At 40.2% G+C, this 14,709-nt stretch overlaps 1 protein-coding gene across 2 annotated transcripts in view; it reads right to left on the bottom strand.

The window, feature by feature from the left end:
* Positions 1 to 14,709, bottom strand: part of LOC142157724 (maternal DNA replication licensing factor mcm6) — a 140,601-nt gene that overhangs the window by 34,216 nt on the left and 91,676 nt on the right. For both annotated transcript variants that reach the window (XM_075211297.1, XM_075211298.1), the window contains one exon: positions 12,535 to 12,663. In XM_075211297.1, the coding sequence (XP_075067398.1) occupies positions 12,535 to 12,663 (129 nt within the window). The remainder of the gene's footprint in view (positions 1 to 12,534; positions 12,664 to 14,709) is intronic.

The raw sequence follows: 14,709 nt of genomic DNA, 5'->3' as shown, positions 1-14,709 counted from the left end.
AAGTAACATGCAATAAAGACATACCAGTCATGATTTGAGACATACATGCGGCTAGGCTATAGGAGCTGTTGAAGTTTAATAATTGGACGAAGATGGTTATCAATTTCTATACACTACAATCAGTTGCGATGCGATTAATACGTAACAATTATTATCGCAGCAACATTTAACGATGTTTATATTTTATATTAAAATATAGCCTCTTCACCACTTTAATGTGGTGAAGAGGCTATTAAGTAATCTTTGAGTTTGTATCAATCTGTTGGCAATTGCATGAGAATGTTTCCGGTATTATTTATGTAGTGTTCGCACATTGCGATTGCTAGTTATAAATAATATTACTTTTCATACACCAAATAGCATGTCCAGAGGGGTCATAAAAGATCTGGTTTATACAGGTCTAGAGGCAGGAGCCTGAGGTAGCAATCCTGGCCACTTCAAGGAAAAATGACCATTGCAGAGGAATCAAGCAATGGTACGTCAAGTTCTTGGGAGGTCATGACCCACAGACCTATGAATGTGGATCTTAATACTGTAACCCTGTATCTTTGTGATGTCACTGCTTTTTTACAACTGTACAGTATATAAATTGTTCACCTCTGGCTTTGGAAACTAGTGTGTTCTGATAGAAGTGCTTGTTTTGGTGCCAATGTTATAAGCATGTCAAATTTTGCCTTGTAATATTTTGAGAATAAAACCTGTGTGCTTTGAAACTACAGCAATCACATTAGAGAATCTTTATTGCAAATACGTACGGACATAATATTTTAGAACAAAAAATAATCTAATATGTAATCTAATTGAAATAAATAAAGGTAGTGAAACTAAAGAGATCGTACATTGGACTAAAAAGTTCCTATTGTTTCCACCCAGCACATTTTCCTGAGCATTCATCAACTGGAAAGCCAAGTGCATACTGCTGTAGCCAGTGTCGGACTGGGACATGAAGGGCCCACCGGGGGAAATGCAGCGGTAGGGGCCCACTACAATGGGGTGTGGCCAACTGTAAGAGGGGTTGTGGTCAGTCATTAAAGGGGATGGGGTCAGGCCATGGAGGACAACGTATAGCACCTTAGTATGGTCCATAAAGAAAAAGAGGACATTTGCAGTGAGGAGCCGCGAAGGAAAAGACAGAAGAGAAGAAAGAAGTCAATAGGAAAGTAAGTGAAGGGGAGCAAATGCAGCATGGAGGGCACTGTGTGAAACAGGGGAGACAGGGAAAGGGGAGGGATGAATTGAATACAATCAATCATCATCAGCTATTTGTGTGCTGTCCATTCTTTGTGGTTAGTGTTCTCTCCCCTCATAGTGTACACAGAAAACAAATGCTATACTACAGTACTAGAGATCAACCATTCATCATATGAAAACCACAATATAAGGGTATAGACTAAAAATTAATATATCCATGAAGCACTATGGAGACCACAAAATTATTAGCATAAAAATATATGCACATTTAAAATATTACATAAATCTAATTACACTCTAGACACTGGCAAATAAAAACAGGACTCTAAAAAATGATCTACCCACAAAATGTACACTCAATAATAATCCAATGCCACTACAAAGGACAAAAGCAAAACATTAATATTAAAGCATATAGCAGATGCAATCCTATAAGGACCTAACTGTCTGAATGTGTTTTATTCTGATTAAGATATGCTTCTATAGGGAATAGAGTCCCACAATTGATTGAAAACAAATAAACATGGAACATGATATAAACAGTGAATTTGGTTACTAGTTTATTAGGAATCCATTCATTGGTCAGCTGCAATAGGATCCTTTTATAGAGGCACTGAAGACGTATATTGCAATGAAGCCATTCTAATTTATCTCCCTCCCTCCGAGGTCACACAGTGGAGAGCTCTAGAGAAGTTTGCACGATTTATTACTTACTGATTACACGGACTCACACTGCAGTTAGGATGGCAACTTTATGACTACAGGACGCCTGCAACTACAGCAGAAGGAGTAATCTGAGATCTGTGTCACTGTGAAGCATTTCTGCCTCTCTCTGTCTCAGGAGCAGGAAGTGTTCTCACGTGCTGGCTGTAGGCAGGGATTAGTTTGACAGTCTCCGTTTCATATGTAGACTGACCGCAACTCGGTAATTCTCTGCTCTGCCTCACCAACAAAGAGGGCGGGGTTATCAGGCAACAGGGCCTCCCGGGGGATACCCCGGCTCCCCGGCAGGCCAGTCCGACACTGGCTGTAGCAGGCATATTTTCAAAGGCTGAAGTGGCCATGCACCTTGAAAATCACCAGGCAGATAGGCCCATTTGCGTATCTAAAGAGGTATTGCATATCCACAGATTAAGTCATTTATAAAACGGCACATCTAAATGCAACTAACCTGAGGTTGCATCCTTAAAGTTCATTTTTGTGCCACTATGAAACTAGAAATCAGACCAATACTCACAACTCAATTTCCTTAAAAGATACACAAAAATATATTTAAAAAACCCATCCACCAATATCAACTCTTCCCCTTGATCACCATCACTGTTCAATCAAAGTCTAAATACAACTGAAATATCTTTTCAATAAACTCACAACCTTTTATTTAAAGCACTATTTATAAACTTTAAATTGGCAGCAAAAAGCCTGTTCTGAATGAGATATGTCCCAAAGAACAGACAACTCAATCCACAAGTGGACTTCAGGAGTGTGCTACCATAGTTACAATAGCAGCTTTGTCAAGCATACAAGTCTGCAGCACTCAACATATAACCCAAATCTCACTCCTTTAATTAGAGAAGAGTAAAACTCTTGTTACTACTTTTGCTAGCATAAATATAAAAGGCAAATATTCACAGCAGCCTGTGTAGCGAATAAGCACAATTCAATTTGTCAGATTTTTTTTCCTTGTGAAATACACCATCAAATGATATGCTACACACAAACACCTTTAATATGCAGTAAAAGTAAATAGCCACTCTTTTTCACGATTTATATAAGAAAGCCTCCATCAGCTGCATCCCCAATAGAACCAAGCAGTAAGTTGGGAGCTTAAAATGGAGTGAGCGTGTATATATTAATATAAGGTAAAGCTTGACACTATAGACTATTTGTGAATCGTACTCCGTAAGAATTGAGCACTATGAGGTCCGGTATTTAATCAGGATACAGCTATATAGGTGGTAAACATTGGAACCTATTGTACAGCACCAAACATTTATACATTTAAGATTCTACCTGGAAGTAGACTGGTACCTGTGCATGCATCAGCAATTTTAGTTTATTCACATATGTAACTAACCCCACAACTATACAACCTTGGACTTTGTTTGAATCAATTTGTGAGCATTTAAGAGATCCAGTATTTCATATGGTCATTGGGACACCCATTGTAGATCAACTATTAGTTGGTATATTGTGCGTGTTATAATACAGTTTAATGGGAAACTGCGACATATTAAAAAAAGGCTCTGCTCTAGTTAATAGCCAGTAACACCACTGTGGGGTCCGCCGTTATTATCTTTTAATACACATTACATACACACCAGTATTTTAACCAATATTTCACCTTTGTCTCCGAAAATCCAACAAATTAAGTTTTCAATAAAATTGAAATCCTGTTTCTTTTTCTTATTTTTATGATAACAGAGTTATGTGGAAAATTTATCAACACATGATGAACATGTCTGCTTGTTTCTGTTACAGGGGCCAACATTAGTGAGTTCATTACATGTAAGAAAGTGTTGTTCATCTCAGTGCCTGTCCTAGTCTGCATAAACAAGAAAGTTTCCAAAAGAGCAAATGTTATCCTTCCCCTGAATGTATCCAATGACAGTCTCTTAATCAAAAAATAAAATTAAGATATTAACACTTTTTGAATGTATCAAGCTGCTACACCTGCTAGTTCCTGTTTGGTTGAAACTTCCAATACATTAATGTTCTGGTGAATTTTGGTGAATCACAACAGCTAGCATTAGCCAAGTTTGAGGCCTAGTCAAATCATAATCAGAGTTCTGTGCTACTCATTAGCCATCATTATTTCTCTAGCAATGCAGTGCTTCTCCTCCTTCATGGGTGACATTGGATATATGGGGACGTCATTTGATATATGGCTATTTACTGAAAAACTGAAATACAGATTTTCACCAACCATGCAGAAAAAGCAATTTCTGTAGGCAGCCATCCTCTCTTGGCCTCACTCCATAATTTATCCAAAATGCCACAATTGCAGTCTTCTCTGTACACCATAATTTTGGAGTAAAGAACCTGAAAAATGCCTGTAAGCACCTTTTCCCACCAACAGGTGCAAAACTTAACTAAACAACTTACTGTATCTCCCCATGTATAAGACGCTCCCATGTATAAGACGAACCTCAATTTTGGGGCCCGATTTTTTTTTTAAAAAGTATTACATAAAGTTATTGAACTCTGATGAGTAGTTGTAAAGTTTTATTCTTCATAAAATTCACTGTCAAAACTCCCATCCATTAGCTTGTCCTCATCTGTGTTTGATGACGAATCACTGTCTACATATATTGCCTCATCCTCAGTTCCATCTATGGCATTTGAAATGCCACACTTGTTAAATGACTTAACGATCTCAATCGTTATATTATCGCAGGATCTTTTCACCCAGGTACAAACGTCTCCTATAACTGGTTTCTTCACTCTTCCTGCTGCTATCAAATTGTCCCCAGAAGACTTCCTCCATTGGTTCCATTCGTCTTTCATGGTAGCTTTGAAGGGTTTGTTAATGCTCATATCAAGTGGTTGGAGCTGGGATGTTAAGCCTCCAGGTGTGAGGGCAAGTTTTGTTTTTTGCTCTGCAGCAATTTCTTTGTGTTTGTTTTGTGTGCCCTGAACTAATCAAGCACCAATAGGGCAGGTTTTCGTAAGAGCCCACTTGGTCTCCTGCTCCAAACTTTCTCAAACCAGATCTTCATCCCATCCTGATCCGTCCAACCCTTGTCATGAACGTGGACAATCACTTCTCGAGGAATGTCTTTTGGCATGTTTTGCGTTTGAAAATCAGCATAGGAGGCAGGGCCATCTTTCCCATTGGGCACAATGTGCAGGTGCCCGGGGGCCCTGCAGCCCAAGGGGGCCCGTCGGAGGCAGCGAAAAAAACAAACCTAAAAAAAAGACAATACTTACCTTGCTGTCAGCTGCTGATCCGGCTCCCTCCATGGTCTCCTCCTCCGTGCGGCGCTCGCAGTGCATGTCGGGTGTGACGTTATCACGCCCACCCGACATCCATTGCGGAGAGCGACGTAGGAGGGGACCATGGAGGGAGCCGGATCGCCAGCTGACCGCAAGGTAAGTATTGTCTTTTTTTTAGGTTTGTTTTTTTTGCTGCCTCCGACGGTCCCCCTGGGCTGCAGGGCATGCATATATATATATATATATATATATATAATATCTCCATACCCCGGTGCACTGCTTTGCCCAGGGCCCAAAATGTTGTTAAGAGGGCCCTGATAGGAGGCAGCTTTGTTCTGTCGGAACAAGCAGCAAGAATTGTATAATGGCTCTTTTTATGTCCACTTGTGTCACGAACAGCACTCACCTGAGTCTGCGTGACGCATATGTGACACAGGGTCAACCACAAAGACAACCACCTGGTCTGTCTAAAATGATTAAATCCTTCCCTATCTATGCCACACACTAGCTTTGCGATACTAATTACCACCACCAAGGTTGTTTCGGATAAGAGCTGACACTCTTATTTAGGAAGCCTTCGGTTCTCCCTAGCATTAATCCAACACAATTTACTTTAATCAGAGTTCACTTAAACCACAAGGTTTGCACAGTTTCAATTAGGTAGCGTCTGGACCAAACTGTCGCGTGAATTCATAAGAACACAGAGACTAGAACTTATTAAGTGTAATTTAATATGGAAAATACATCCACAATGCTTAAGATAAAAAGATAATAAAATGACATACAAATATAGTGCAATTGTTTCTTATAAAATAAAAAGGATAAAACACAGAATTGATACCTCACTTAGAATCAAGTTTGTGGTGCCGGGAGGAGCAGGAAAAAATGGAACCTCTTCAATTAAACTCCCTCAGAAGAAGAACCCAGGGTTACATTTTCAATACAGTTTTAAAGTCAAGCTACAGGGCCCCCCAGCCCCCTTCCCTGTGAGGTCAGAACCAACAGGAGGGGAGAATGCAAATTAGGGTCTTATGACTTTGCTGTTTGAATACCTCTAAGTCAAGTTTTCTTTACACCGTCCTAACTTTTCAACAGTATGGTTTACGAACATGATTTTACCTTCACACAACAGGTCCTAAGTTTCCCTTCATCTGCATACCACACATGCCTCTGGTATGTATGATATTGGAGAAAATGATATGATCTTTTCCTGTGCCCTTATTCAGCTTGAATCTGTCATTAACATACAACCCAGTCTCTGCAGTCGGCCTGTCTGGGGCCTCCCAAACATGTGTGAGATTTCATTGTCTTGCAAGAGATCTCCTCAAAGGCATTCACATTTGCCATCCTGCCATAAATGGTATAAGGTGCTATCCTTATCTACCAACCCCCCTGGGTGGTTTAACATCCACAAAACCCATTGATCTAACAGCTTCTAAGAGCACCAGGTCACACTATTTCTAGGAAGTAATACACAAACATATATTTGCAGATTTATGCCTAAACATTAGCTTGCACATGACACCTTCCCTTTTTAAGAGATGGCATGGGAATTGACTGACAGGTCATAGCCCAAGCCATCTCCCACAGATCCCACCTGGTTCAAATGGAATAGCTGTTAGCCGGGTCTCAATAGGTTCTCTGGGGAGAAGGGTTAAAAAGGGGTTACATATCTCAGACTGCTGGGAATTCTGGTCTGGCAATATCTGTGGGCTAACCTCTGTATTCTTAAAGGGTCCTATCCCTTGCGCTGCAGCTACTAGATCCAATGGCAAGTCCTTCTTCCCCTCATCTGGCAATCTACAGACTGTCAGGGCACACGCATCACTGTCATTAGGAGCCTTCAACAGATTATCATGAAAATTTCTCTCTATCATCTTGGCAGGGGGATCATACCACTGCTTCTGGTTTGTCTGGGCCTGCGTCATGTTCTCATGTACCAACCCTGTTGCAGTGTGCACTTTGTCTCTAATTCTCATGTCCTCTAAGTTAAAGCCTGAGGGAACAATGGCCTGGGATTCCTGACACTGCACTTCTAGGTGGGGACACACTATGCAATTCTTATCTTGGGGGCTACGGAACAGGATGCTCCCCTCCCTCTTGGACTCATCTATCTGGGGGTGTAGAGTAACAGGGAGTTTGGGCCCCTCATCTACCTCCTCTAAGCTGTTAGACGGCTGGCTAAGTGAGAGTGGGCTAGCCACTGACCCCCCTGTCTCTATAGAAAACTCAGATGAATGGTCAGAACTCAGATGTAGATCTGAGTGGTGAACATTCGAACTACAGGTCCCAGCAGCAAGGTAAGGATTGCTGTCACTCGCTATTTCCCGTTGGTCAGGACTAGGTGTCTCCCCCCCATGCTCACGAGCTCTGTGTGCAGCTGGTTTAGGCACAGAATATACATCTTCACTCTGCCCGCCCTCCCAGTTACCTTGTACAGCATCTTCTGGGCATATTACCTGGGTAGAAACATTGTCTTTCTCTAGCACAACAGAAGTAATCACATGGGCATCTGACCCATTTCTAGTAAGCATAATGTTTACACCAGTATTAATGCCAATTTCTGCAATAACAATGTCCGCTGTCCCTATCCCATGACAAGATGTCAGTGTGAAGACAGGTTTGGATTCTAACACAATACTGTTATTGGCATTATCCTCATTATTCGCATTAGGTACAATAATACATTCTCTTTCCTTGTCACCTCCTGGTGCCTGGGAAAAAACATGGTTACTCTCAGCAGGTTCTGGTACTGTAACATGGGCGGCATTAAAATCATTACACACTTCAGGTATAATATGGCATTTCCGTTCCCTGTCACACCCTGCTGCCTGGGAACAAACGTTGGTATTCTTAGCTGATTCTAACACAGTGACATTAGCATCATTACCTACATAAGGTATATTAAGACATTCCCTGTCCCTGTCACATCCTGGTTTACACCTTTCAGGTGCAATTAAACAGACCTTTTCCTTGTCACCTCCTGCTACCTGGGAACAAACTTTGGTACTTTCAGTTGATTCTGACACAGTAACAGGGGTGGCATTGACATCGTCATTACAGACATACTGAGACAACATTCTTCCTAAATCTGTCCCCAGTAACACATCTATAGGCATATTATCTGAGACCCCGACATCCCTTATACCTCTTCCAGCACCCCAATCAAGGTAAACTTTGGCTACAGGTACCGTTAGGTGAATTCCACCCACCCCTTTCACAGAAATACATTTTCCTGGAATGAAGTCCTCTAACCCTACCAGTTCTGAATGAACTAATGTAACATCCGCACCAGTGTCTCTTAACCCCACAGTTACCTTGTCACCCACAGTGACTGTTTGTATGTTGTCCTTCCGGCCCCCTTCTGGTCCCGCAACACACAGGACAGCTGGTGAAGATTGCAGGGAAGGTCCCCCACCAGCGGAGGGTGAACTGGTCTTCTTCTCTGGACAAGCGGTACTAATGTGCCCCACCTGGTTGCACACAAAACACCTGCGGGTGTCTCCCACAGCAGGCTTTGCCCCAACCCTCCCAAGAGATGAAGAAACAGTGGCGTTGAGGGGGGTGGCGTTGATCCTCCTGGCCGGCCCCCTTTCCAGGCCGACTGCCCTGGCACAAAAGTTCCTCTTTTAGCTGCAGGTGCCCGGGTGACAGTGTACTTGTCAGCCAGTCTAGCTGCTTCCGCAGATGATGTAGGATCACGATCCACTACCCATTCCTTCACATCAGCTGGGCCACAAGTCCTGAATATGTGTCAGAGGCACTGCGTTTTAAATCTCTGAATTTCTGCCTATGCGCCTCTGGGGTGATGTTAAAGCGTTGCAACAGGGCACTTTTGATTGCCTCATAATTTCCGTCCATCTCAGGTGGAAGATCTGCAAAGGCTTCTAATGCTTTACCTCGCAAACCAGGGGTTAAATATTGTGCCCACTGATCTTTGGCAAGTCCATACTGTCTGCATGTCTTTTCAAAACCTCGCAAAAAAGTATCCAAATCCCCATCTTTTTCCAATACAGGGAAATTCTCAGGACGGGGTCTGCTAATACCAGCATCTCTGGTCTCTGGCTGGCGTTTGAGCTTCGCAAGCTCCAGCTCATATCTCCTCTCTGCCTCTCGCTCGGCAGATTCTCTTTCTGCCTGTCGCTCTGCTTGGCGCTCCGCTGCCTCCATAGCAGCGCGCCTCTCTGCTGCCTCCATAGCAGCGTGCCTCTCTGCTGCCTCCATAGCAGCGTGTCTCTCTGCTGCCTCCATAGCAGCGTGTCTCTCTCTCTCCTGACGGTCAGCAGCTTCCTTCTCCTGGAACTGCTGTATGAGTTGCATTTTAGTTGTAATGTCCGCTGGGCCCAAATATTTTAGGGCAGTTTGCATATAAACATCCATAGCAGTGTCCACACATGAACCATTAGAATCATCCGAAATTAACCGTCCCTGGTTTTGAGGAATATCCACAGTCAGGTCCGCTCCTGAGTCCTGGCTATGCTCTTCCTCGGACACAACTGTGAGTTGATGTTCATCCCTCTGTACAAGAGCTTCAATCAATTGCTCCTTACTTTTGCCACTGGTGGGAATTCCTGCATCCTCACAATCTGAAATCAGCGCCTCCTTTGTCAAACGTTTATATGCAGCAGCCATTTCCTCAGTTTAATGCCAAATAAAAAAAAGATAAGAAAAAAAAGAGAAGGGGAGGGAAAGAAACAATTGCTGTATGTCTTATAATGTTTTAAGCATTGAGTTCAGTCTCTGGTGAATTAGTCTGTATTTCCTCTCTCAGGGATCACACAACCCTAATTCACTTAAGTTCTTAAAAAAAAATTAAAAATATATCCCACAAGCTTGCCACCAATTTGTCACGAACAGCACTCACCTGAGTCTGCGTGACGCATATGTGACACAGGGTCAACCACAAAGACAACCACCTGGTCTGTCTAAAATGATTAAATCCTTCCCTATCTATGCCACACACTAGCTTTGCGATACTAATTACCACCACCAAGGTTGTTTCGGATAAGAGCTGACACTCTTATTTAGGAAGCCTTCGGTTCTCCCTAGCATTAATCCAACACAATTTACTTTAATCAGAGTTCACTTAAACCACAAGGTTTGCACAGTTTCAATTAGGTAGCGTCTGGACCAAACTGTCGCGTGAATTCATAAGAACACAGAGACTAGAACTTATTAAGTGTAATTTAATATGGAAAATACATCCACAATGCTTAAGATAAAAAGATAATAAAATGACATACAAATATAGTGCAATTGTTTCTTATAAAATAAAAAGGATAAAACACAGAATTGATACCTCACTTAGAATCAAGTTTGTGGTGCCGGGAGGAGCAGGAAAAAATGGAACCTCTTCAATTAAACTCCCTCAGAAGAAGAACCCAGGGTTACATTTTCAATACAGTTTTAAAGTCAAGCTACAGGGCCCCCCAGCCCCCTTCCCTGTGAGGTCAGAACCAACAGGAGGGGAGAATGCAAATTAGGGTCTTATGACTTTGCTGTTTGAATACCTCTAAGTCAAGTTTTCTTTACACCGTCCTAACTTTTCAACAGTATGGTTTACGAACATGATTTTACCTTCACACAACAGGTCCTAAGTTTCCCTTCATCTGCATACCACACATGCCTCTGGTATGTATGATATTGGAGAAAATGATATGATCTTTTCCTGTGCCCTTATTCAGCTTGAATCTGTCATTAACATACAACCCAGTCTCTGCAGTCGGCCTGTCTGGGGCCTCCCAAACATGTGTGAGATTTCATTGTCTTGCAAGAGATCTCCTCAAAGGCATTCACATTTGCCATCCTGCCATAAATGGTATAAGGTGCTATCCTTATCTACCAACCCCCCTGGGTGGTTTAACATCCACAAAACCCATTGATCTAACAGCTTCTAAGAGCACCAGGTCACACTATTTCTAGGAAGTAATACACAAACATATATTTGCAGATTTATGCCTAAACATTAGCTTGCACATGACAACTTGTCTTCACAATTACAGTTTTCAACCCCTTCTTATCAACAGTTCTGTTACTTGGGACATCAAATTGAAGGGGGACTTCGTCCATATTTGCAAATTGTCCCAACTCAAACTGATGTGTCTTCAGACATTGAATGACAAAACAATGAAATTCAAGGACCTTCTGCTCATAGCTTTCAGGCATATTTTGGGCAATTCTTGTGCGTGTATGCATGCTTAGTCCATTCCGTTTCATGAACCTGAAGCACCAATTGTTTCCTCCTTTGAAATTAGTAACTTCTTATTCATCAGCAACTCTTCTTGCCTCATGTTGAACCATCTTTTTTGGACGCAGGAATTCCAATTGCCCTTTGCTGTTCAATCCATATCTTCAATTCAGTCTCTAAATCAGGCCATTTTGCCGTAGCCAGTCTCGGATTGTTTTCTCAGTTTCATGTAGGAGGTTTAATGAATACCACAAATGTTCTGAATTACCTTAACAGGATCCTTGCATTACTACTCTGCTACTACTTGAATATCCTGTTCTTTCAATAAACCGGCCTGGAGAGTGGAGAGTTACGGTCTCCCACAAGATCAGCACACATCGCCTGAAAATATTCCATACTGCTGTAGAAATTCTAGCCTTCGCACCAAAAAAATTGCATAAAGTGCCCTTGCATTATAAAGATGGTTCTTGCCCATCATGTTTATGGCACTCCGGAGAAAAAATAGCCAACTGAAGAAACTTTACAATTTCTCAGTGTAAATCACGTGTCCAAGTCACAGAATGCCTACTATACCTAGTGGGAGTTTGTGGTAATAGATTACATCTGCACTGTAGTTCAGATACAGTACTAATTATTGCAACTGGTTTCCATGGGGCAAATTACTTTAATTAGCTGCCAATATGTACAAACTGAGTTTGAACATATTGACATGTGTTAAGACATATTTGGCTAATTAATCTGCATCACTCTGCTTTCATGGTTTACTATGTATTGAACAACTAGAGCCACTTGCAATAATTAGAATAACTAACAGTCTGCATAAAAACAGGGTAAACAAGATTTGCTCAACAGCTCTTTAATAAACTAATGTTCCCTTGGAGCAATTGTTTTGTAATGCTTTGAAGAGCACTTACACATGTTTTTACCAAGTATACCACCGAAATCAATGAGGATTTTTAGTGAAACATTTGTTTAATCGCAGCAGAATCATTTCATGAAAACCTTGTCTGTCTGCTACGTGGCATTACCATACACAAGCTGTTCTCTTAAAGCTGCAACATCAGGTAGAGACTGGAGCTTATTGGTCCCCTGATCTCAATCCTGGATGTAGCTATTTCAAAGCTGTGAACTAAAGATTTGTGGGTGCTCTACCACAGAAATTGCTTTGTATTCAATGGAAATACTAACTTTTGCATTCATTTTGGACATTCTAAACTTACTTTTGGCTGGAACTGGCGTGCAAACAGCAAATATCTCTGAACATCATCAATTGAATAAACTCTCTCTATAGACTCCTCATTCCGTGCATGCAAATCAACTATTCTCCGGGCTATTGCGTAATCTGTTACCTTAAAAAAAAACAAGAAAAAAAAAATTATATGGACAACTAAGTATTAAATAAATACCTTCTCCCTTTTCCCAAAATTTTGTCTTTACCATAACAGAAGTAAAATAAGAGTGCTTATTAATATGTTGTTTTTAGTATTAACTAAAGTTACCTTACATGCATGTATTACTAATACTCTTTGTTAAACTAAATTAAATGAAAATAAAACTACAAATCATGACATTACATCATATCACAATCAGATTAATCAAGGTTTAACCAAGCCAATATAACAATTGTGTGTTCGCCCATTAAAAGATGCTAAGGAATTCTCATTGGGCATTCAATACCATGAGTGTGACTCCTGTACATCACCCGGATTAGTCTGATTCTGAAATGTATTAGTAGGATGACTCAAGCGCAGCCGGGACCAGAACATGGATTTTATCCGCTGATGCTTTTAAAATTGTCTTGGCGGGTATTAATTAACATTACTTTCTACACTATACTTTATCTCCTCTCAGATATGATATATAGGAAATGAACTGCAAATTACAAAGTTTATATTTCTCCCCCCCCCCCCCCCCAAATCTCAAAAAAATAAATAAATGCATGCTACTTTGTGCTTCAATAGTTTGGCTTCTCAGGTAGAGAGTATGAAGCTTAGAAACTACAACAAAATAATATGTTTAGATTGTACCAGTAGTAAGAACTAATCTAAGTTATTTGAATAACTTGCTAAATTTAAACATGTCTGGAAACTTAGTTTGAGGAAAGGAAGAGCGAGACATCAATAAGGATTTATTAATTGATGTATTCTCACTTGCTAGGCCCACTGTATAACAATCATTTTCCACCTCTTTATCTGAACATTCAATTTAAATTTTCAGAAAATAGTACGCTACTCTAAGTGTACATTAGTTGTAGGTACACTATTCTTTACAGAACTTTATTTCAGAATGAACTTCTTGATCACAGGGATAAGTTGGTTTAATGTCCATGACTGTTGATGCACTAATGTTTGAAATCTTCGCTGTCAGTGAAATTATGTTTTGAGAGTTGCAAAATTATGTCGCAACTCCTTCAAATTCGGTCATAAAATCCTGGATGATGGGGCTAATTAAAGGTACATGCACTGGTTAAGTATTAGGCATAAGAGGCGCTTACTTCATGCACCAATAGTTGAAGCTACAGATTACCCCAGGGTTCCCTTCCTTTCATGCTCTGCTCCAAGGACACTTAATGTGCAGTGTCCCTGGAAAATGTAAGTATGTCACATATAATGCAGTGTAGAGAGCTATTAGTCTCCAAAAAAAAAGCCACGTATTGTTGGGCAAAACACCCACCCCATACACTTAAGGAAATCACTAAGTGGGATATCACTACTGCTTAATGTCCATAACCCAGAATTCAAGAATTTGTACTCTTGGGTGAGACAAACTCAATTTCTCATTTATTTTATACATTCACTATGCTGAAACCAATATTTCCTAGCCCTGTTTTCTATAGATTTATAAAACCACAAAAATGTGAAAATCAAATACATAGGTTTTTTTAGAATTGGAAATCAAGATTCACACTGCAACAATATAAATACATTATGTTTATACAGTATTCTTAATTATTGTATTTAACGGGACAGGCAATCAGCAGCAATTTCATTACTTATTGTAACTATTCTCTCGAATGTTACTCAGAGTAATTACGGATAAACAAAAAGTTTCAATATAAAAGGTTGTCTTTATTTCTAAATATACAATAATTTTAAGTTTTTGAATGGAATCAAAAGTGCACCAATCTAATGGAAAAGCATCACATTTTTATTTAGAATTCGGAAGAGGATCTTGGATGATTTCTGTTAAGTTTGTCAATTTCTGTTGGAAAACAATGCTGCTCAAAACAAAAGAAATCAAATTCTGTTTAGGACTAAAGTTTTGCCATAAAATTATATAATATAAATATATATATATATATATATATATATATATATATATATATATATATATATATATATATATATATATATATATATATATATATATATATATATATATATATATATATATAT

The sequence above is a fragment of the Mixophyes fleayi genome, chromosome 5 (assembly GCF_038048845.1).
Source record: "Mixophyes fleayi isolate aMixFle1 chromosome 5, aMixFle1.hap1, whole genome shotgun sequence".
NCBI classification, from domain to species: Eukaryota; Metazoa; Chordata; class Amphibia; order Anura; family Limnodynastidae; genus Mixophyes; species Mixophyes fleayi.
The sequence above is the reverse complement of the archived record's forward strand: the minus strand, read 5'-3'. Positions and strand labels throughout refer to the sequence as shown.